General features: G+C 42.7%; 1 protein-coding gene across 2 annotated transcripts; it reads left to right on the forward strand.

Moving 5' to 3' along the window:
• Positions 1-6,515: 6,515 nt before the first annotated feature.
• etv5a (ETS variant transcription factor 5a) lies at positions 6,516-19,705 on the forward strand. 2 transcript variants are annotated; one of them, XM_044131081.1, is made up of 13 exons: positions 6,516-6,658; positions 9,566-9,681; positions 9,787-9,877; positions 9,961-10,008; positions 10,274-10,324; positions 12,283-12,406; positions 12,480-12,734; positions 12,888-13,183; positions 14,521-14,583; positions 14,813-14,881; positions 16,283-16,452; positions 16,549-16,656; positions 17,648-19,705. In XM_044131081.1, the coding sequence occupies exons 2-13, from the start codon at positions 9,634-9,636 to the stop codon at positions 17,876-17,878; spliced, it is 1,554 nt and encodes a 517-aa protein (XP_043987016.1). In that variant the 5' UTR covers positions 6,516-6,658; positions 9,566-9,633; the 3' UTR covers positions 17,879-19,705. The 2 variants fall into 2 exon arrangements, with proteins under 2 accessions (XP_043987016.1, XP_043987017.1); XM_044131082.1 differs by having other exon boundaries at positions 16,549-16,650.
• The last annotated feature ends 2,286 nt before the right edge of the window (positions 19,706-21,991 follow it).

The following is a 21,991-nucleotide window of genomic DNA, read 5'->3' on the forward strand; positions in this document are numbered from 1 at the left end:
ACAGCTGACGTGAGTTTCATACAGTTTTTGGATTCTCCAACTTCTGAGATAAACAGAAAGTAGGAAATCAGCCACAGTCAAATTTGAGGGATGAAAGTTATAATTTGCTAAAATAAGGATAAACCCTCCACAGTATTTCTTTTATCTGATCAATTTGCATACTGTAAAATGTAAAATGAAGAAATATGGGCACAGAGGTAACAGTACAGCTCTGTAAATCTGTGCAGCTTTAACCTTAAATGGGTTAAAGCTGCACACATTAACTACTGGACCGCTCCCACTCATGAACAGTACTCACTACTGTCATTTCAGTATAGATTCAGAGAGTGCTCCTAGTTCAGAGCGACACCAGGATCAACTAAGAGCTGCTGCTGCTCGTATAGTGAAATCATCAAAACAATGGAACCAGAACCAGACGCTACATTTTAATTTGGAAGTCACCCTGCAGGTTCAGGGGAGACTGCTGTAAACAAAAGCATCTGTCCTGATCACTTTTTCTGATCTGCTTCAGAGAAAGTGTGTTTTCGCTGCGTGTCGTGCCTTTAGGGTCAGAACGTCGGAGGGAGTCAAGGGCAGCTCTGCCCCCCAGTTATCCAGAAGCTGATCAAACCGAGAGGGCCTGGAGAATCAATATGTCCAGCCTCTGCAGTCTGGATCTGTCTCTGCAACGTGTCACCCTCACTGAATGTTGACTGATGGCATCTCAATGCACTTCAAAATCTGACGATGACCAGAAGAAGCTAACATAATGTTTTTGTTCCTTTTTTTTTTCCTTAATCACCTGAACTAAACAGACAGAATCCAATTGCTAGTTGATAGCCATCTTTTGGTTCCACTTATGCTCCATTTGAACTCTAATTTATTTTTGTAAGAGTTCTTGAGACGCAATCGTAGACGAGTGTGTTCACTTTATGCCAGAAGAAAACAGATTTCAGCACGTTAAAATAAATCAGTCTCAACGATAGCTGTTCATTCAGACACAATTTTATAAACTTTTGTAACAATATTACGACTACATCACTGAGTTAAAGCTGAATTACACAACTGTTATAAAAATAGATTTTTTTTTACATTTATTGAATCTGTCACTATCCCATGACAGTATAGTAAGAGAAACAATCTGTGAAAAAACTTGGTACCTCTGCCTTCTCCCAGTGCTAACCAGAAACAACCAATCAGAGGCAGGGGGCAGGTCGTAGCGCTGTCAATCATCCTCCAGTTGGTGCTGTCTCAAATTAAGCTTTCACAGCATAGTGACAATTTAAGCAAATATACATAAAAAAGAAAACATTTGTCAAAGTTACAGTAAAATTGCAGCTTTAAGCGTTACCAGTCTGTTTAAGGTCATGCTTAACCCTAACTTTGACTAGACCATCACACTTCTACCAACACAGCTGTGTAAGGTCACCCTTAACAAGAACTAGTTCTAAGATCAAGTCTGTCAGAGTAAAATGCTTGAACTAGTTTTTATGAATCTACCACATATTGTCCAATTAAGAATGTTGATGTTATCACTTTGCATTTGTAACCTACCATCCCTGACCGGACAGACATTAATTGCTTTCTTGAAAGAAGGCAGTTTCAAATTCTGACTGGAAGGTTTGTAGCTGCAGTCACTTTTGATCCTCCTGTTGTCACAATGAGTGTTGTTGAGAGCCAACATGCAGAGGCGTGGCCCACAGGACGGATGGAGCTGATGTGACTGAAACCAAGAAGGACAGGATACAGAGGAACAACACTAGAGCTCAAACACACAGAAATCAATGAAACACAAGCTGGAAGAAAAATAATCAAATGAAACTCACAGTAACCTTTTGATCATTCTACATCCTTAAAATCAAAATTTTGATCATAACATGGTAAAGCATAATAAGGCTGCTTTTTGTGCTTAAGCAAAAATCCTGATTCTGTTTAAGAACATATGCTGGCAAAATCTCTTCATTGAAGAGTATGTTGCTCCAACGGCTGACACACACCGACGTCTCCTCTGATTGGCTTACAGATGATGAGTGCTAACACCATGGCGAAATTATGAATATATCTCATGTAATTGTTTACATCTGTTGCTGCCATAATTTTTAATGACTTGTCGTGTGAATAAAATTAATATCACGTGATTTTAATTTTCTTTTTTAATGAAAACGCCACAAATGCAAAATTGTATTTTTCAACAACAGAACATAGAGGAAGATCTGCACACATTTGTAATGGACACGCAGCTATAGAAGGTATTGAGGGTTCTGTAAGAGACCCCCCCCCCTTCTGGAAAGGGGGGTGTCGCCATCAGCCGTTGCCCTTGACCCATTTTAAATGTGTTCTATAACAACATGCCTGGTCGACGCCTGGTCTTTCCACACCAACCTTCTCTGTTCACCATCTGGGGTTGGAGGTTTTCTTTCCACAGGTGTAGAAGTAGATTCAAAGTGTGTTTTTGTGTAATCTGTGTATTCCCTTTCTTTTCTGCCTCCGAAGTCAAACACTCAGCGTCTAAAGTTCAACTAAAACCACGAGCCTGATATTCCAAGCTATGTCACTGACTTAAAACCCAACATCTCAATGCAAATAAGAAACAACAGAAAACTTTGTTTTATTAGCTCCTGGTTTTTATCATTGTGGGCTTTGGCCCTGATCTGAAGAATAGCAGTAATCTGCAGAACTGGTTGTAGCAGTTCTGGTTGTAGTAGTATAATTAGGTGTTGGAAACAGAGAGAGAAAAAAAGAGAGATGGTGAAAGAAAGCATTATTATCCAGAAGCCTTTGGCAAGGTTTCTTGGGTTTGGCTGCTGGGATGACAAGGCAGGAATTATCTCCCAAAGTGCTATTAATAGGATACGAGTAGCATCTTGTCCCTCAGTGAGAGCGTCCTGCGCCCAGAGGCCCTGTTTTTCTATTTGAACTCTCTGAAATGTTCATGTCTACAGATGCTTGCAAGCTGGGACAGGCTTGCTGAGACAGTCACCGGCAAAACTCTCATTACTATACACTACACTGAGGCTGCAAGAACTGTAAGATGAGCTTAAGGAACGCAAATATACAAGTATGAATTCTGTGCAGTTTGGTGCAACAATGGTTTGACTGTGAGTACCTATAAATGATTGCTTAGGGCAGCTATTAAAACTAATAAAGTGGTTAGTCGGGAAATCACCTGATCATCAGAAAAATAATAGAGAACAGTTAGATGCTGGACTAACAGCATCTAACATGGTCGTCCTCAGCCAAAAGCAATGCAGCGGTTAGCAGAGGTTAGCTTGGAACATGGGATATCCTCTTCCATCTGGTTTCCATGGCATCAGGGCTGATTGGCTGTTGTGGCCAGACTCAGTGAATCTATGTTTCTCAACTTTTGTAGCGAGCGTCCGTCTATAGTTGGTAGTCTTGGGGAACCTGTAATTCTAAGTTTCCTTCTGCAGCGTTCTTAATACAACCAGCAACAAGGTTTATCCCTTCGGCTGGGAAAAACACAGTTAGCAGACAGTGATCTGTAAATATCTTTGGATCTGTTTGCATGATTTTATGAAAGACTGTTTTTCCACAAGTCATGCAGGAGAAGAAGATACTCTGATGAACTAAGCCCTAAACTTCAACATGGACATACTGTCCCCACAGTGAAGCATGGTGGTGGGAACGTCATGCTGTGGGAAGACTTCTTTTCAGCAGGGACAGCAAAGCCGTTCACATTGACTGGGAGGATTTTTGGATTTTATTGTCCAATTAATACAGCCAAATGATTTAGATTTAGCAGCACACAGTGAAGCATTCTCTGGGTCTGGACTGGTCTTAAATAAAGTTTGTACCTTGCATAATCCTTTCAGAAACCATTCTGAACTGGAGCTTAATTCACATTTAAAATGAGAAGGGGTTAATCCAGCTTAAAAGGGATCCAGGAAAGCAAAGTGGGACAGATACAATCCAAACCCTACTGTTGTTCAACATTATGTAATGTTGTTTAAATCTCTGCAACTATTTACCCTGTAATTGCTCCACTTGCTGGGTTTGCTTTTCAAACTGTTTATTTATTTTTTGAATATCTCAAATTGTTTGAGACGTGCACAGATGAAGGCTGCACTAAGGTTTAGGACCTGGTTGGTGTTTCTGGCTTGTTCTAACCTTGCTCTCCAACAACCAGGATTAGCCTACATGGCTTCAAGATAACGTTCTTCACTGACCTGGCCGTTACGTCAGTGTCACACTAACCCACAGTAGCGGTCTTGGAAGGAACAAGATTCCTGGGCTTAAAAGCCTGCCTCGTCTTCACAACACCCACTTTCACTGTCCAAACCACCCAGAGAGAAACAGAGAGCAGTAGCTAAACAAACAGCAAGTCAGCCGTCACACGTGGCCTGTTTATTTAAGGAAAGCATTAAGAACAGCAGCACAATGTGCCTCCATATGGCCACCCACCACATCCGCAGCACCAAACGCCAGCGAACCTGCAGGCTGTTGCTTTTCAGATAGTCTCACTGACTGAGATGTCCTTCTGCTATTTACGCTCAGTCCAGAATGTCAGTGGATATTTCTGCCCCCTCTCCTTGTTTCAGCTGATGCTGAAAGACAACCTGTTTGCCATAGGCCCAAGACCTCTGGTTCACCTTTGAGATTCTATGTGACAGCTACATATGTGATTGTCTCTTTCTACTATTACTGCCTCAGCAGCACTCTCATAATCGCTACATCATAGCTGCAGGGATTTGCCAGGGATTATAGATTTCATACCAGCTGTTGGAGCCAACTGTGACGTTGGCAGTCAGATAGAGTTTACATGAGGGGTTCCTAATATGATCAGGATGGTCACTCGTCCATGCCCTCCAACCTTTGGATTCCACCACCTGTCACCTGAAAATATGAGTCTGGTATTTAGGTTTTCCCTTTAACCCTCTGTGGCATGGCGTTGCCCTCCGGCAGCAAACCACATATCTGTACCTCACATTGCTCCTTTATTTTATTTTTGGGGGGGTCGTGATTTAAAGTACCACCAGAAATATTTTTGTCCAAATAAAACAGATATTGAGGTTCATATGACCTTTTACTTGGAAGAGGACCAGACCTTTTCATGAAGCATGCTACACCTTGCCTCCTACTTGTAAGTTATACATCACTATTCTTCATGATTACATTTTGGGTAACTCTAACTAAAAATATTAGATGTAAAGACACATTGTAGATCATTTCAAGACAATTTTACTCATAATTTATATGCTAAAACTGTGTTTTTCAGCTCCTGTCACTGATGTGAATCTGGTAACTACAACCCATAGATAATCAGATAAACAGATGGTGATTCACAGGTATGTCAATAATCAAGTACCAGAAATGTAATATGCACTCTTTTTCACATCACCAAGCAATTCCTTCCTGATGTTTTACATATAATAGTGAAAAAAACTGATGGTAACATCCTTAGTGATTCTAACTACGCCAAACATATACCGTACACGTAAATGCTTGTTTTAGTAATTTGCTCAAATGTACGATTCATTAATGAAAGTTAGTTGTTTATTTTATATTTGGGGAATTGGATTAATTAATAAATTAATTTCTGTCCAAAAAAAAGTTGTTTTATGAATATAGTTTTTGTTTGATTTGTATTTCATTTCTCATAATCACTGTAGAAAGCCTTGCTGTTTTAGTCCCCTGGTAGCACAATGTTGCCCTGAGGCAACAAACCCAAATCTGGTTCTCGGAGGGGTCAGGGTCCGATTTTATGATTGATTTATAATTAGGGACCACCAAGCTCCCAAAGAATGCAGGAAAATATTTTCTCCCCCAAAAAAATAAAGTCATGCCATAGAGGGTTAATAGCAAGTTCATAACATTATAAAATATATATCTGTATCTGACTGGACATTTCTACAAGAAATAGTGACCTGATCAGCACATATAAAGACCAAATCAATACCTAAAGTGTTGTTTTAGCATTCCCCAAGCAACTGTGCTTACAATGCAAAAAGGCTTCTTAATTAAACCAGCAGTACTAGGTAAAAATAATGTTTATAGGAAAAACCTACCATCAATTCTGTAAACTTTGAAAACTGAACAACACAAATTGCTCAGATAGTTTTTCAGATTTTAATTTATGTAATTTAAAGCGTTTGTGTACATGTTATTTCTGAAAGAGTAAACTAAGTAGTTAAATATAATTGCATGCTTAATACAGCAACAATGCCGAGTTGGTACAATTGTGATCCCATTTGCAGTTTGAGAGGACAGAAACCCAGGGTGACGCTCGTGTTGTTTTGTAGATTTGACTCCCAGTACGTTTCCACTGCTGCTGGCCCTTTAACAAACACGTCTGGCAGCGATGATTGAAAAAAAAAATGTGAATGAAATCCAGCCATTCATAAAAATAGGACACTGCTGTCTCGTGATTGGTCAAACTGCATCTCATGAATAAGTCATAAACATGGGAGACGCTATTGGCTGCGTGTTTGACGGGCAGACTTGACCCACCAATCAGCGTGTATCTTTGCGTGCCTCTAGAGCGCAGTGGAAAAGCGCCGGGCCATTACAGAAAAAGCTCAGTCAAGTTTTGTGAGTCGGAGGAGAAGCTTCAGTAAAGCAAGTGCGTAGACGGGTTCGCGGCTCTCGACACGTTGTACTTTTATTTGGATATTTCTATTGCATTTTTTCGACATACAGGACGTTTAACATACAGGAAAAGGTAGGCTGCACTGTTTAATTTGCGAGAAACGTGTTTATAAACCTTTTTTTTAGCTACGTAGTTTTTAGACAGCTGACAGACGCAGCGCTTTGATTTGATTTACATGTACTTTGTTATCGACTTCTAAAAGTCGATAACAGTTTATCGCAACGTGCTGTGTTTTACTCTGCTCTTATATTTTATATTTTACCAATGTTTCTGTTCGTGTGTTGGCTTTGGTTTATCTGTGCGGTTGGGCGGCTGGCTGTGATTTATTTATTTATTTTTATGAATGGATGGATCCCCCCCCCCCCCTCTCAGTGAGTCCACACGGATCGAGTTTCACTTCATTGAAGAAAACAAGACAGGGTTGGGTGGGGGGAAGGGCGGAGGACAGTAGGTGGTAGTGTGTGTGCGTGTGTTGGGTTGTGAGCCGAGTGAACTTCGGACCCCCACCGCCACCGTCGGCTTACACATAGAAGTTTTACAGAAGAGGTGACTTTTTGTTGTGTGTTTTTTTTTTTTTTTTTTTTAGCTGAATATTAGTTCTGTTGTGTCGCGTGAAGCAGCGCCTGTGTTGGGGAGACTGTGGCGCACTTTTGATCTTCCTCAGGTTCGGTTAAAAGCGGATAAAAATGACTTATTGTGCTGCTGAGGTTAGTGTCCGATTTATTTGAATAAAGGACTATATTTCATTGTTTTCGATTACTATTCTTGATCGGATCTAATTTAAATTCAAGGCTAATTTGACTGGTCATACTAGATTCACCGCAGAATGCAGTTTATGATTTGTGAAAAGCTTACTCATATAAACCCGTTTTTAGACCAACATGGGGTCCTGCTTGTGTTTAGTCGAGGGTTCCTCAGATAAGCCCAGCGTAATCCATATCCCAAACAGAGATGAGTAATGCTTTAATCTAACCAACATGCTTCTTGATAACGTAATAATAACCCTTTGAGTAGCTCGAATCTAACTGAGAATGTCTGGAAGCAGCTAATGGGAAAGAAGGTCCCAGATCATCAACAAAGATACCTTTTCAATAAACACCAAACGATCAACAATTCCCAGACCTATCTATATTTGGTAAATTAGCCTGACAATTTTGGGAAACCTTTGTTCCATTAAACACTCACCTTGTATTTGACCCAGAATACTGCATAGGTGAAGTATTTTTATGCATTGACTGAGAGATTTTGTAGCAGACTGTAAAGTGTCAGGATTATGTCTAAAATTTAGCAGTTGTGCTATTACATAATTACATGACAGAAATGATTTCTTCTCAGAAGGGTAACACCTTAAAGACCAAACGCAGAGTTAAAAATCCAACAAAAACTTAAGGAATTAACAGAAACTATTTGTTTAATATAGCTGCAATATATTAAACTTAATAATTTACAGCATATCATAAACCGTTGGTCATTGTGTTCATAGACTCATCTGACAGTTTTTTTTCTAGCAGGAGTCCATCTAAGGTGGACTAAATGCCAAAAAGTCTTGAAATTTTGACTTTTTTAGGTTTTATAGATCAGAAACTTTATTAGAAAGAGATTCTACAATCAGTGTAAAATCGATACCTGTCACGATAACTAACCCAATAGTTATCGCAATAATCCATATATATTGTTGTTTTTTTTACACCATTTTCAAGTAATATTTTGCTAATAGTCTGATAATGCAAAATTTCCTTGTTAAGAGTAGTAAAGTTTAATTTTGCGAAGAACACTCCACACTGGAACTGGAAGTCATTTTAAATATCCAAAATAAAACTCAACAGTAAAAAAAAAAAAACACACACACAAAACAGAAACTGGAAATAAAATGGATTATGATGTCGTAAACAAAACTGCCCTTGAAAAAAATAGCAATCAGTTTTGAGCTCATTTTAATACGTCATGCAATTAATTGATTAATTGTCAAAATGCGGCAGGCTTGGTCAAATCAATCACTTCTGATCTGAGTAGAGTGGAACTATTTTAGTTTCTGAATAGCCCCAATCAAAACTGGACTAAGTTTCTTAAAACTGTGAAATTGCCCTTTAATCATATCCTGAATAAGATGAACACATTCATTATAATACTAGTATTTATTTTTATTTTTTTTGTATAATTCACTTCTAAAATACAGTAACAATAATTCTGTTAGATGTCTACAGAACATCTTCTGGTCCAGCCATGCTTCAGATTTTGATTTCCTAATGGACGCTCTCTCTCTCTCTCTTTTTTTTTTTTCCACATGACCCAGGAGTCAAACTAGTAAAGCAATATTCAGCTACTACTGAAGTGCTTGTTCTGTGCGTAGTGCAGGTCCCTAACGTTCTGCTTGGCGGCTGTAATTGTTGCCCAGCAGCCATTCTTTATTCATCATCCATTACCAGCACATAGAGGAGTGAGTCACATCGCTGCGCTGGGTGAGGATGGGGGCAGCGCTACAACCCGGCGAAGCTAGCAGTGCTGTGTGTTTAAGGCAGCCGGCCGGGGATTCTGGTCCTGCCAGGTGTAACACTGGCATCGTCACCCCATGACTTCCTCAAGCCTTTTCCAGGAGTTAATCAGGCCCCTGACCTGACTTTTCCCTGACTTTTTTTGGTCTGGAGCTTTGTGATGTAGAGCCCGGCCCATATTCCGCTGAGCTGGAAGCATCTCTAAGGGTTTTCACTAAAGATCCTGGAAGCTGATTACAGTGGAAAGGAGCTGCTGCTTATATAAGCGCCTTGCTTGTGTTCCTCTGTTTGCTGGTTAAACACAGAGCTGAAGGAAGAGGGTGGGTTTGTTGTAGCATCACGACAGGACCCAGCTCCATGTAATGAGGAGTCATTCTGCGTGGGCTGAGGTCGTACGTCAAGGTCAACCAGAGCGCAGAGGAGTTTTGGTACCCAGAGATTTGTTTCACCTTTCTTTGTTTGTTTGGTTGTTGTTGTTTTTTTTCAGCTTCAGCAAATCCACACGTGGCTGCCTCCGCCTCCCTCCCACATTGGAACTGCCATCCCACAGATAGCATGGACAGATTCTATGACCAGCAGGTCCCATTCATGGTCCCACCCAGTGTAAGTGGACTCGCCTCGCTCACAGCCTCTCACATCGGCCCCATTAGCTAATGGCGGTGGTGTCTGCTGCTGCTGGAGGTCATGGTTTCTGTTCATCTCTCTCAGAATTCTGCAGCAGATGACTTGCCTAACACCCGGCCACTGAACGACAGGAAGAGGAAGTTTGTGGACACAGAACTCGCTCAGGACACAGAAGGTGAGAGTTCTGGTACCATTTTTTTCTTTTTGTTTTTACGTCGGATGACTTGCAGTTAATGTCTTTCTCCCTTTGACTTTCAGAACTCTTTCAAGATCTCAGTCAGCTGCAGGAGATCTGGATCGCAGAAGGTAGGCTCACTCCTCTGGGCTGTGGTTTAAAAAGTTCAGACAGCAGTTTGGAACATTAAACTTTAACTGGGTTAGAATGTCCAACGTTTTTATTTCTCGAGCTGGCAAGTGGAACAATAAGAGCAAAGTCCTTGAAGGGATAAATGGCTGACTCAGACCGTCTTTGTCTCTTTCTTGCTTCACTCTTTTACACAAATTAGTCACGAGTGTGTCTCCACTCCGGTGTGTGTGTGGTGTATTGACATTTCTTCCTGTATCTCCACAGCCCAGGTGCCCGACGATGAGCAGTTTGTCCCAGATTTCCAGTCGGAGAGCTGTAAGTACCTGGGTCTGTCCCGTCTGCATGCTCGACTTCCAGCTCTGGCTGTTTAGACTTCCTCGCTCTCGGCTCCCACCTTCTCCCCTCCGCCTCCTCCATTTTGAGTTTAATTAGCCGAGTTGCATGGGGCATCACATGAGCCAAGGTCCTAATCTGATTTCACACAGTTTCACACTCGGATCCCTCAGCTGCTGCTAGATTCCAGTGGTTGGAGCTGCTTTGGAGCAGTCCTCCTCGTCCCCCGGACCCCAGTTGCCCCTCCCCTCTTCTAAAACCTGCTTTGAGTGACTTGTTGACACGTTTGAACCAGAACCAGAGGATCTTCACTGGCCCTCCTCTGTCGCTCGGAGGCGTGGGAGGTGATGACAGGGTGTGGTGGTTCTGGTTAAACTAACCTCCAGCTTCACAGTCCTGTTTGTGTTTCTGAACAGCTGTTCTTCCAGGCTGTTTGTACAAGTAGATTCACACTGTGTGCAGTCAGCTGACCCTTATGGTTGCCACGGCGTTCTACTCAAGCTTGTTTCATTGTAGAGCTGCATTAAGGGGTGCTGTTTGTAAAGTTACACTGTACAAAATGAACAGCGATAGTTTGGTTTATTTAGTTATATAGCAACAATGTGGGTGTTAATTTTTTCAAAAGTCATATTTATATTTATATATACATATTATATTTTATATTTATATTCATACATTTATAAAAAATTACAAGTAAAGTTCCTGCGACAGACTGGCGACCTGTCCAGGGTGAACCCCGCCTCTCACCCGGAACGTTAGCTGGGGATAGGAACCAGCAACCCACCCGACCCCATTAGGGACAAAGGGTGTATAGAAAATGGATGGATGGATGGATGTAAAGTTCCAAACTAAATATTTAATTCACAAGTATTTAATTTAAATATACATTTCCCAGACCAGATATTTAATTTTAAACTAAATATTTAGTGAACAAACTAAATATTGTTTAGCTTGTTAACTAATCTAGTTGTTTCAACTGAAATAAATCTGTAGTTCAGACCTAAATATTTAGCATGATAACTAAATATTAAGTTAGCAAGCTAAATATTGTCATTTGGAGTGGAGTTTTTTGTTTGTTCTTAAATATTTAGACTAACAGCTAAATGTTTAATTTGGAAATTTTCATGTCTAGTTTGGAAATTAAATATTTAGCTTGTGAATTAAACATGTAGTTTGGAACATACATCTGCTATGTATGTTACTTTGAAAAATGAACACCTACATTTTTTTCTCTATGACAGGCTAAATAAACCAAACTATTGCTGTTCATTCTTTATTGTGTAACTTTACAAACTGTATCCCATAATGCATCCTGACACAGGATTAGTGTTTGCCATCTGTCAATACCAAGCCTAGCCCCCCGCCTCTTGGCTGATATGTCCTTTGGAGTGAAGTTTGTTTGTCCACCATGCCTAATCTCCGGGTTACTTCCACCTCGGCGTGAGGCGCACACACAGGAGCTCACATGCTCACGTTGGCTCCACTCAGGTCCATCAGCCTGCTGGATAATTCATTCAGCTCCTGCAGCCGCGCTGCTCCAGGATCCAGTTTCTCTGTGGTTATTATGTGGCGCCCCAGAAACTGCAGCTGATCCACGGAGCGCTGCAGCCGGTGTCTAATGGTTACAGCACAACGAGGAGCAAATCATTCAGTGCCATTAGATTACAGCTGCTCTGATTCATGAGTGCTGCTATTGGCCAGCCGTAATGGAAATCAGATGGGAGCTCTGATGGTGCTTGCATGTTGAGCGCAGCTCCTGTCATGCTGCGGCGCAGCGGCAGCTGTGATTGGATCAGATGATAAAGACCCGCCAAGTGTCTCTGTCAGTTAGGGAATCAGACGCTGGCCATGCGTCCATTTAGCTTCACTCCCCAACACGCTGCAGATAGCATCTGTTGATGCTGGAGCTTATCTGATGCTCTCCATTGTCTCTGGTGCAGTGATGTTTCATGGGCCTCCACCGACCAAGATCAAACGAGAGCTGACCCCCACCAAGGACCTGTCCCCCTGCCACCAGGCCAGCAGTCCCATGCCCTACGGAGAGAAGTGCCTTTACAGCTACAGGTATGACCGACTCCGTCTGCAGAACGCCGTAGTGTCGTCCAGTCAGTTCATTCCTTCACCTCTTCATCCACAGTGCCTGCGACGGAAAGCCAACCCCTGGATTCAAGCCATTGACCCCACCCTCCACACCGATCTCTCCCTGCCTCCCCACCAGCACGGCTCTAACGCAGACCCCGCCTCCTCATTGCCACACAACCAATCAGACCCCAGCACAGCGTGCACTACAGCACCCCCCCAACCAGCAGACCGTCGTGGGGCACAGCCCCCCCTTCGCCGTGCCCTGTGTGCCCCTCAACCAGGATGCTAATAGCTTCACTCCTGAGCACAGGTGAGTCCCCCACTCTGTACCCACTCTGTACCCCACTGTGTCCTCACTGTGTCCTCACTGTGTCCTCACTGTGTCCTCACTGTGTCCTCACTGTCTCATTCCATGTCTTTGTGAGCCGTCCTTCAACACAGATGTCCTCTCCTCTGTGTTTAGGTTCCAGAGGCAGATGTCAGAACCATGCATACCTTTCCCCCCATCTGAGAGCCAAAGCCGCCCCCAGTTCCTGGCCACGCCCCCCAGCAGCACCAGCCTGCCGCGTGACGGCCGCCCCCCCTACCACCGGCAGATGTCAGAGCCTCTGGTGGCGGTGCCTCCCCAGGGCTTCAAACAGGAGCTCATCGACCCTCGGTACAGCGAGCAGGGCGTGCCCGCCATGGTGCCCCCCCGCCAGGCCTCATTCCACCCCATGGCCATTAAACAGGAGCCTCGTGACTTCTGCTTCGACTCTGGTGAGCAGCAGTGCTCTGACTGCAGTCTTTGTGCAGGGGGGACTGGGTGAGGAATGTGCCTGGCCATGTTTGGTCTTGGCACCAACACATGACTGTGAGTTTTAACATGCAGCAGCAGCCTGGACATGCAGGTGCTGTTTGTCCCGCCACAGTCAGGTGTGCTGGTCAGGACGAGCCTCAGAGCAACTAGTAAATACGTTTCCAACCAGGTTTCAGCAAGTCATATTTAAGACTTCATAAGAACTTTTTAATGCCACCTTGAAGACCAAAAGAACTATAAATTCAGGGATGTTTGCAAGCAGGTGACATGTTGAGCTCATACACACGACAAGACACTAGAAAGTTGAAAAGAGTTTAAACTGTTGTGGCTGTCGTTGGTATAGTTAGAAAAGTCCCACAAGATTAAAAAAAACTACACACAGTATACAAGATTAAACCGTCCTGTCATGACACAATTTGAGACCTGTGATTAACAAGTGACCGACATTATTTTAATCTTATCATGGCTTTTTAAGACCTTAATTTTAGCTCCATGAATTTCAGGTTTCTAGAACAGATCCAGGCTGGTGTCCTCAGAGGGACGCCCTTCAGTTGATCGTTAGCATCAGGCCAAGTTCTCTTCTCTTTTGTAACGGCACATGAGGGAGCGCACGGTGCCAGTTCTTCTCCTTGTCACAACAAACAGTCCTGATAGAGAGGCAGCGTGTTGTCATGGACGCAGCCAGAGTGATTGGTGGGGGATGGATGGACCTGGACGCCCACCAGCCCAGCTGTTGTTCTGGCCCTGTTGCATTTGTCCCTCTCTCCTCTACGCTGCAGCTCAGAAACTTTTCCTTCACGCTGACTGATTTGTTCTGATTCGCTTTGTGCTGAGTGCCTGTGCTGCCCTGTGATGTAATGACAAATCCTCTTATGGCTTTTAGATACCCACGTCACTACAGCACCGTAGCTCTGCATGGAGGGAGCTCACGTCAAGCTCCTCAGCTAGGAGACAGTTGTCCTCTCAGCATAAGCACAGCAGTGGAGGAAGTAATAGGAAAACTTCAAATTGATCATGAGTGGACAGGAAGTGGTCCTAAAGGCTGGAGGGGAAGCCTGACATAAACATGTACTCACTTTTAAGAGGGAGAGGTCTCATGCCATTGATTGTCATTGAGACTTAAAATAGAAAGGATGCAGCTAATCCTATTGAACTTCACCTGTCAGAAGACCTGTGAGACCTGCTGTGTGCTCCATCTGCAGGTGGTCCTGCATAAATGAAGCCTGCTTCATCTGAGCCTTTAATCCCAGATTCTAAACCTGCTCTCCTCTTTTTTTTTTTTTGTTTTTGTTTCTAGAAGTGCCTAACTGCCAGTCGTCCTTTGGGAGAGCAGGAAGTTTCTACCAGAATCCCCATGACGGTGAGTAGAGCCCAATTGTTGTCTGTGTGTGTGAGAAGTGTGTGTTATTTCTTGATGTCTTCTATGACCTTGAACCCGGTGGCTCATGGAGCTGCTGAGAGAGCGCCGTCAGCAGCAATACACACATCAGCATTTGGCCCCAGCACTAGCACTAGCAGGCAGCTAGCCTCTTTAGCCTGAATGTACACTCCACCTGATTCATGCTGCCTTTCCTCTTGGTTCATTTCAGGCTACTCCTATGACAGAGATCCACAGCTGTACTTCGACGATACATGTGTGGTTCCTGAAAGACTAGAAGGTAAAAATCTACTCTGTTCTTCAACAAGCTGCTCAGGAATAAGACTGATACTCAAAGTCATAAAAGAAGTCCTGTTCTGGGTTTGCTAGAAGCTGTTTGGGGAAGACACTCTGATCAGACCAGGACAAACTCATTAGCATACATTGAAAAAGCTACACCATCACTACATGTTAGTTTCACCACACCATTGTGCTGGTGGCACAATCAGACTTTAATCTATAATGGTTTAGATCAGGGGTCTCAAACTCCAGTCCTCCAGTGCTTCTGTCCTGCAGTTTTTAGATGTGCCACAGGTACAAAACACTGGAATGAAATGTCTTAATAACTTCCTCCTTCTGTAGATCAGTTCTCAAGAACCTTAATGACCTAATTATTCTACTCAGGTGAGGTGCAGCAGAGACACAACTAAAAGTTGCAGGACTTTGGCCCTTGAGGACTGGAGTTTGACACCCTGGTTTAGATCAAAGCAGATTTATGGATTAGATTGGTCCCTCTAACAGCACTAGCTTCTGGCCGGGGCAACTATTAAAGAGTTGCAAAAAAGTAGTTTTGTTTGTATCTTACTGTGAGAAGTCAAGATAGCCCCAAGACTTCAAATGTAAGCAAAATTTTGTCAAAACAGAGCTGTATTTTATTTTTGAAGCAAGTTGATAGAATGAGATCAGACATTTTATGAAAAAAGGTTTTCAGTCTCTTTGGCAAACCACAGAAAAATCTACAAAATATGTAAAGAAAATATCAACTATTAGAATGTTTTTTTTGTGCTTTTGCTGCCTCGTACCTTCTAATTTGAATCAGCCAGGAGTTCCTCAGGGCTGATGAACGGTTCCTCTGGTGTTCCCTTTTCCTTATAACTAAACTACCCTGAGGGGAAACGTTTCTTGATAAATTTGACTGACAGCCAATCAGATAAATGAACATGACAAATAACATTTAAATGTATTATTTTAATAATATAAAAATAAATGATATTAATATTGTGATTTAAAATTTAGGATTAACAAATATATTGGATTTTTTTTTTCACTTTTTTTTCTCATCTTCCTCCCAGTTTTCAGTGTCCTTCTCTCTGTTTAGTGTAGAGCAGAATTACAGACTATTGATTTGTACATTAGTATTACTGGTATAATGAAAATGATGAGAGCCGTGTTTAATGTCCCTCCACCTCAGAATAATGTTCTTCTTTAGTCTCCATCCCATCAGGTGGAAGTGGTTGTAACTTGTTGGTTAGTGATGAACTGTGCATAATGACCAGCCAGTGCATTTTGTTGTCCATCTGGTAGGAATGTCTCACCAAACTGAGATGCAGAACATTTCTGATTCACACTTGCCTTTTTTCTTCTTCTTCCTTCTGCCTCCTCTTCTCCCTCTCCTCTCCTTCGCTCCTTCCTCCGTTTGCAGGGAAAATAAAGCAGGAGCCGTCTGCTTACCGTGACGGCCCTCCCTACCAGCGCCGCGGCTCCCTGCAGCTCTGGCAGTTCCTCGTCACCCTGCTGGACGACCCGGCCAACGGACACTTCATCGCCTGGACCGGTCGCGGCATGGAGTTCAAACTCATCGAGCCTGAGGAGGTCGGTGCCTGCTTCCTGCCGCCATGTTTGCCCCTCTACCTGCCAACGCCCGATTCTTACTTGCGTGTGTGTTTGTGTCCCGGTGGTGTGTGTCAGGTGGCTCGTCGCTGGGGCATTCAGAAAAACAGACCTGCCATGAACTACGACAAGCTGAGCCGCTCGCTGCGCTACTACTACGAGAAGGGCATCATGCAGAAGGTAAAGGCACGTTCCTTTTTCTTCTCTCTTTGCTCCGGTTTTCCAGTCTTTCCATCCTTGAGTTTTCTGTAGAGATGCATTCATCCAATAGTAACTGAATTGAGCATTCAGCTTCTATGTACCATAAATCTGGAACAAATTCCCAGAATATTGCAAAACTGTTTAAACAATTAGTGCCTTTAAATCTAGACTAAAAACCCATCTGTTTGGATTTATTTTTGAAACATAAAGGATTAAGAATTTAATGATGGCACTTTGCCTAAATGTATCGTTTCAGTTGTTGATTCTATGTTGTATGACTTAGTGTTTTTATCAGGTGAAGCACTTTGAAAGGCCTTGTTGCTGAAATGTGCTATACAAATAAAATTTTATGTATTGATTAATCAATATCTGTATCAGTACTAATATTGAAAACAATATCTAGATCAGGTATCTGATCAATGTGGCAATCCATAAAGGCGGATCTATTCAGATTAATTCTATATTTTGTTTTCTGTGTGATGTCACGCTTTATTATTATTATTATTATTATTATTATTATTATTATTATTATTATTATTATTTTCAGAAATCCTAATTTGACTTTGTGAACCATTTGAAAGAATGTTTCTTGCAGTTTTTCTAAATGTTTGACCAAGATAGTCAACCTGTTGGTTTTTCAGTTTCTTTATTATTTATTCTCCATTGGCTGCTCCACTCCTAGCTGCACTGCAGAAATTAAAGCTGTATCGCTTTTACATGTTTGAACAAGCTTGTGAAACTATTGGTGTATTTCAGTGTGCCATACTGGTCCAGAATGATCAAGTAAATTTCTCATTCAATTAATTTATGTCTCTGTTGAAAAAAGAAAAGTTTTAAGTCGATTCTTTCCGCATCAGATCAGCTGATACTAAGCCTCAGATTTCTGTATCGGGAGTGAAAAAATTGTTCACTAGTTTCCTGTTAGAATCCTGTTGGGGTCTTTTCCTGCTCACGCCCAACATGTGATCCTCCTCAGGTGGCAGGCGAGCGGTATGTCTACAAGTTCGTGTGCGATCCCGAGGCTTTGTTCTCCATGGCGTTCCCCGACAACCAGCGGCCAAACCTGAAGGTGGACGTGGACGGCCTGCCGGGGCTGGAGGACGACACCGTGCCCCTCACCCACTACGACGACACCGCCCCTTACCTGCTGGAGGCCGGGGAGCAGTGCGCCGCCGCCCTGCCTTTCCCTGACGGCTACGGCTACTAGCCGGCTCGCACGTGTCCGGATGCAAAACACACACGTACATGCAGACACTCCCAATGTTTCTCCTCATGCCAGCTCTGAAAAATCCACAGCTGGAACGTGCAGAGCTGCCTGGAGGGAATGACCTCTACTTGACCTCTGCCCCCTGGAAAATCCCTCTGAGGCCTCCAGAAGCTCGGAGGAACCTGCAGCAGTGAGGGGAGGGAGAACTGGACTCTGTAGCTCCAGAGCTCTGCACTCCAAGGCCAGGGCTATCGTTGCCACGGAAACCAAACAGCGAAAAAGTCAAAGGCCACTGTTTTGGAGTGGACTGACAGACCGCAGGAGTGGATGTCCGTCTGACTTTGTGACAATCCGTATTCCTGGGAAGCAGCCAATCACAAACTCTGTCCTGTCTAGAGTTGCCTTTCTGGGTTCCCTGTTTTCATGTCTCCACATTCGAAATCCAAGATCAGCGAAAGGGCTTGAACTCACGCAAAGACACACACTCTGTAGATAGAAGGACACCATTTAACACTCGGGCTGTTTTCCCATCTGTCCGGGCCTCAGCAGGCCTCACCGCTCCACCCTGTAAATGTTCTTTACGTCTATGTAAGAGATTTTAATATGCTGAACTCCGGTGTGTGTGTGTGTGTGTGTGTGTGTGTGTGTGGTTCACTCCATCACTGTGAGAACGTCTCATGTCCAATAAAGATGGTTCCTTTCTTTCCCCTAATCTGTCTGGGTGCTTGACGTGTTGGTCGTTCCTCTGATGCGCCAGTATGGCAGGGGCATCAGGGCGCTGCATGCAAACACAACCCTGGACCTGGGGTCACTGGCGTCCTCCAGGGTCACTGGCGTTCTCCGGGAACACTCTGCGCACCTCCATCTTTCTGCTTGCTGTAATCACTCCATTGACATATCTCTTTACTGGATCTGGACAAAGAAATTTGTTTATATTCTCTTTTTTTCGGAAGTCAGGCAAAGACAAACTTATATAAAGTATATATTTTTGCTATAAGGCTGCAATGGTTCTGATTTTAATGTGTAAGCTGTACAGTTCAGGCTGTTATGATGTTGCTACTACTGCTGTTGGGCTTCAGGTTGGAGACTGGATGACATGTTGTTTAGCTGTTAAAGCTACAGTATGTAACTCTTACAAAAATATGTTGTTGTTGTTTTTTTGCATATTTGTTGAAACTGTCATGACAGTGTAATTTGAGACTGATGAGAAAAGACTGATCTCCTCCACTTCTCTGAGCTACTATTACTGTCTGAAGAAATGTACCACTACCAACCAAAATCAACCAATCAGAGCCAGGAGGAACGCTGTTCATCATCCTCATCCACTTGCTGCTCAATCTGCTAATGGTGGAGAGACAACTTACCATTTATCCACTGTCATCAGTTGCCATTCTAACTAGTCTTAGCAATCATGACAGACTCTGTGGTGGTGGACCAGTGATAGTGTAGCAGAGCAAAGGGGGAGGGTGATTGACAGCGCTAAAGCCCTCCTCTTGGCTCTGATTGGCTGTTTCTGACAGAACAGTATGTTTCTGTAGATGACAGCAAGTCCATAGGAAAATGATTTTCTGTCTCCTGTTACGACATGGTAATAGTTTTAACAAATATGTTAAAAAAACATTATTTATAAAAGTTTCATACTTCTGCTTTAAACTGTGAGAAAGCGGAAAAGGCCAGAAATCCACCAGAGGTGGATGATGATCTCATCAAAGGATCTGTGTTTGTACAGGCTCTCCCTTCATCCCCCTCCCCCTCACAATGTGTTTCTTACACTGCTGAGTTCCTGATGATCTGTACTGGGTACAATAAAAGCTCCTTGATGCTTCACTGCCTGCAGAGCTGTTGTTTCGTCTTTTGACCCTCCTCCCCCTGCCAGCAGTCAGCTGACCGACTCCTCGGGTCTGACCTGCCTGATTTCTGGGTCACATGCCTCTCCTCACCGCTGCTCATGCATTTCTGGGAAAATGATTACTCTTTGTGGTAGAGCAACGTCTGGTGAGCCGACTGCAGAGGATAAGTTCAGTTTCAAGCCTGGCTCACACGGCGTCGGACTCTCAGAGGGGCAAAAAGATCATGTTTAGTTACCTTGATGCACTTTTATACCTTGCTTTTATCTCCACAAGCACCAGAAAGCCAACAAAAAGGGCCAAACTTGTTTGGAAGCTAATGAAATATGAATGAGTTGAGTGACAGCACAGAACAAGCTATAAATATTGAAGTATCAAAAGACAAGTGCGGGTGTAAAAGGAGGTTAAAGAGTAATCTGTTCTGATAGCAGCAGCTTCAGAGGCAGAAGTTAGACACTAACTTGAAAAGGGCAGAGATGGTTCACTAAACTTTTTCCTTTTATCAAAGGAAGCAACTTTGCTCTTGATTTTGAGCTGCCAAGTTATAACACTGCTGTAAACGACACTTGTACTCAAGTAAGACTAGCACTACTTCATCAAGTAAAAAATTAAAACTGGCTTTCCAAGAAATTTGTGAAGTAAGCGTAAATATATATTTGGTAAAAAGACCACTGAAGTACTGAGTAATTGATCATATAACAAACAAAAACAGACAATATGAAGTTATGTGCAAGTTTTTTAATACTAATCATAACACTTTTAATATTAATACTTACAGCAGGTAATATGTAGGAACAAAGTAATGTAGTACCAGCAACAATATGTAGTGTTTATTGTGTTTTATTAATCTGAAAATGATCCAACAGGCTCAGCAGACAGAAAACAACATTTGAAAAGTCTTATTTCAAAACAAACTGGAGCTTTGAATCTCAGACATTTTGGTTAAAATATGTTTGTTCCTTTTTAATTTAAATTACTTGTAATGGAGAGAAAATTTTACTAGCATTAGCTCATCATAATATTGAGTAAAAAAGTATATATTTTCCAAAAGGCTAGTCAAGTTAATGATCTAGTTACTGCTCACCTCTGGATTGAAGCCAGTGGTTTCAGTCCTACAACGTTCTCTCTGCTTCAGCACCTGGCTCCAATATTAACTCATTAGCAGAGCTCTTTATAGTTGACTGCATACGGGTGAGGCAGTTTAGCCATTGAGTTCAAGCCTGTTTAGCACAAGAGACGCATCTAAAAGTTGTAGGACTCTGGCTGAATGCAGAAAGCACTGGAGTCAAGGTAGAATAGAACCATGAGGTGGAAGAAAGTTCTGGTTTGATAGTCTGTCTAAATTGCCTTTTGTTGTAGGTGTGCATGTTGCTTGTTTGTCCTGAGCATCTCTGTGATGACCAGTCCATGGTGTGACCCGCCTTTCGCCCAATGACCGCTGGACGTTGGAATATGCTTTGATCCATCCCGTCTGCACACTGATGTCCTCTGGTCTCAGAGGTTTTCTCTTGTATTTCTCTCCATCCAGCCTCCCATCAACTCTGACCAGTTGAAGAAATGCAACTTGACAGAATGACATTACCACCCCTATGGGTCAACAATGGCACTTATGTTGATGAGTAGTTTAGTACAACAGCTTTAAATCAAAAGCAGCCAGATTTTTGCTCAGTTTATTTCCTGAACACATTGTGACACCAACCTGGGACGCTCCCAGTTGAGCATCTGTTTTTAAAACTGTTTCAATGACAATGATGTCTAGATAGATTGTGGACAGAGAAAACTAACTGATGGGTTGAATGATGGAAGCCATCTTAGCTAAAAGAAGAAAACTAAAGTTGGAGGGGATGGTGGAGCTGTGCTTCCAGCTTTCAAGCAAATCTTATCCTGTTTTGAAAATCATTTCAGAGAATTCATACAAGCAATCCCATCAAGGTTCAAGTGACCACGGACACAACACACTCCAGACAAAAGATCCAATGAACCAAGAGAGGGACAGGCAGGTTATTGACTTGCATGTCACCAGTGATATTTTTCGGCCACTTGGTGTATCAGGGGTCTCCAACTCCAGTCCTCAAGGGCCGCTGTCCTGCAACTTTTAGATGCGTCTCTGCTGCAGCACCTGAACAGAATAATTAGGTCATTAAGGCTCTGGAGAACCGATCTACACAAGAAGGAAATGAAATTACCGTAAGCCATTTCATTCCAGTGTTTTGTACCTGTGGCACATCTAAAAACTGCAGGTCACCGGCCACCGAGGACTGGAGTT

The sequence above is a fragment of the Gambusia affinis genome, linkage group LG11 (genome assembly GCF_019740435.1).
Source record: "Gambusia affinis linkage group LG11, SWU_Gaff_1.0, whole genome shotgun sequence".
In the NCBI taxonomy this organism is placed as follows: domain Eukaryota; kingdom Metazoa; phylum Chordata; class Actinopteri; order Cyprinodontiformes; family Poeciliidae; genus Gambusia; species Gambusia affinis.

Coding starts and splice junctions, on each gene's coding strand:
- etv5a (XM_044131081.1), top strand. CDS start 9,634: ATGGACAGATTCTATGACCAGCAGGTCCCATTCATGGTCCCACCCAGT. Junction 10,325..12,282: donor AGATTTCCAGTCGGAGAGCT/GTAAGTACCTGG, acceptor TCTCTGGTGCAG/TGATGTTTCATGGGCCTCCA. Junction 16,657..17,647: donor GCATCATGCAGAAGGTAAAG/GCACGTTCCTTT, acceptor GATCCTCCTCAG/GTGGCAGGCGAGCGGTATGT.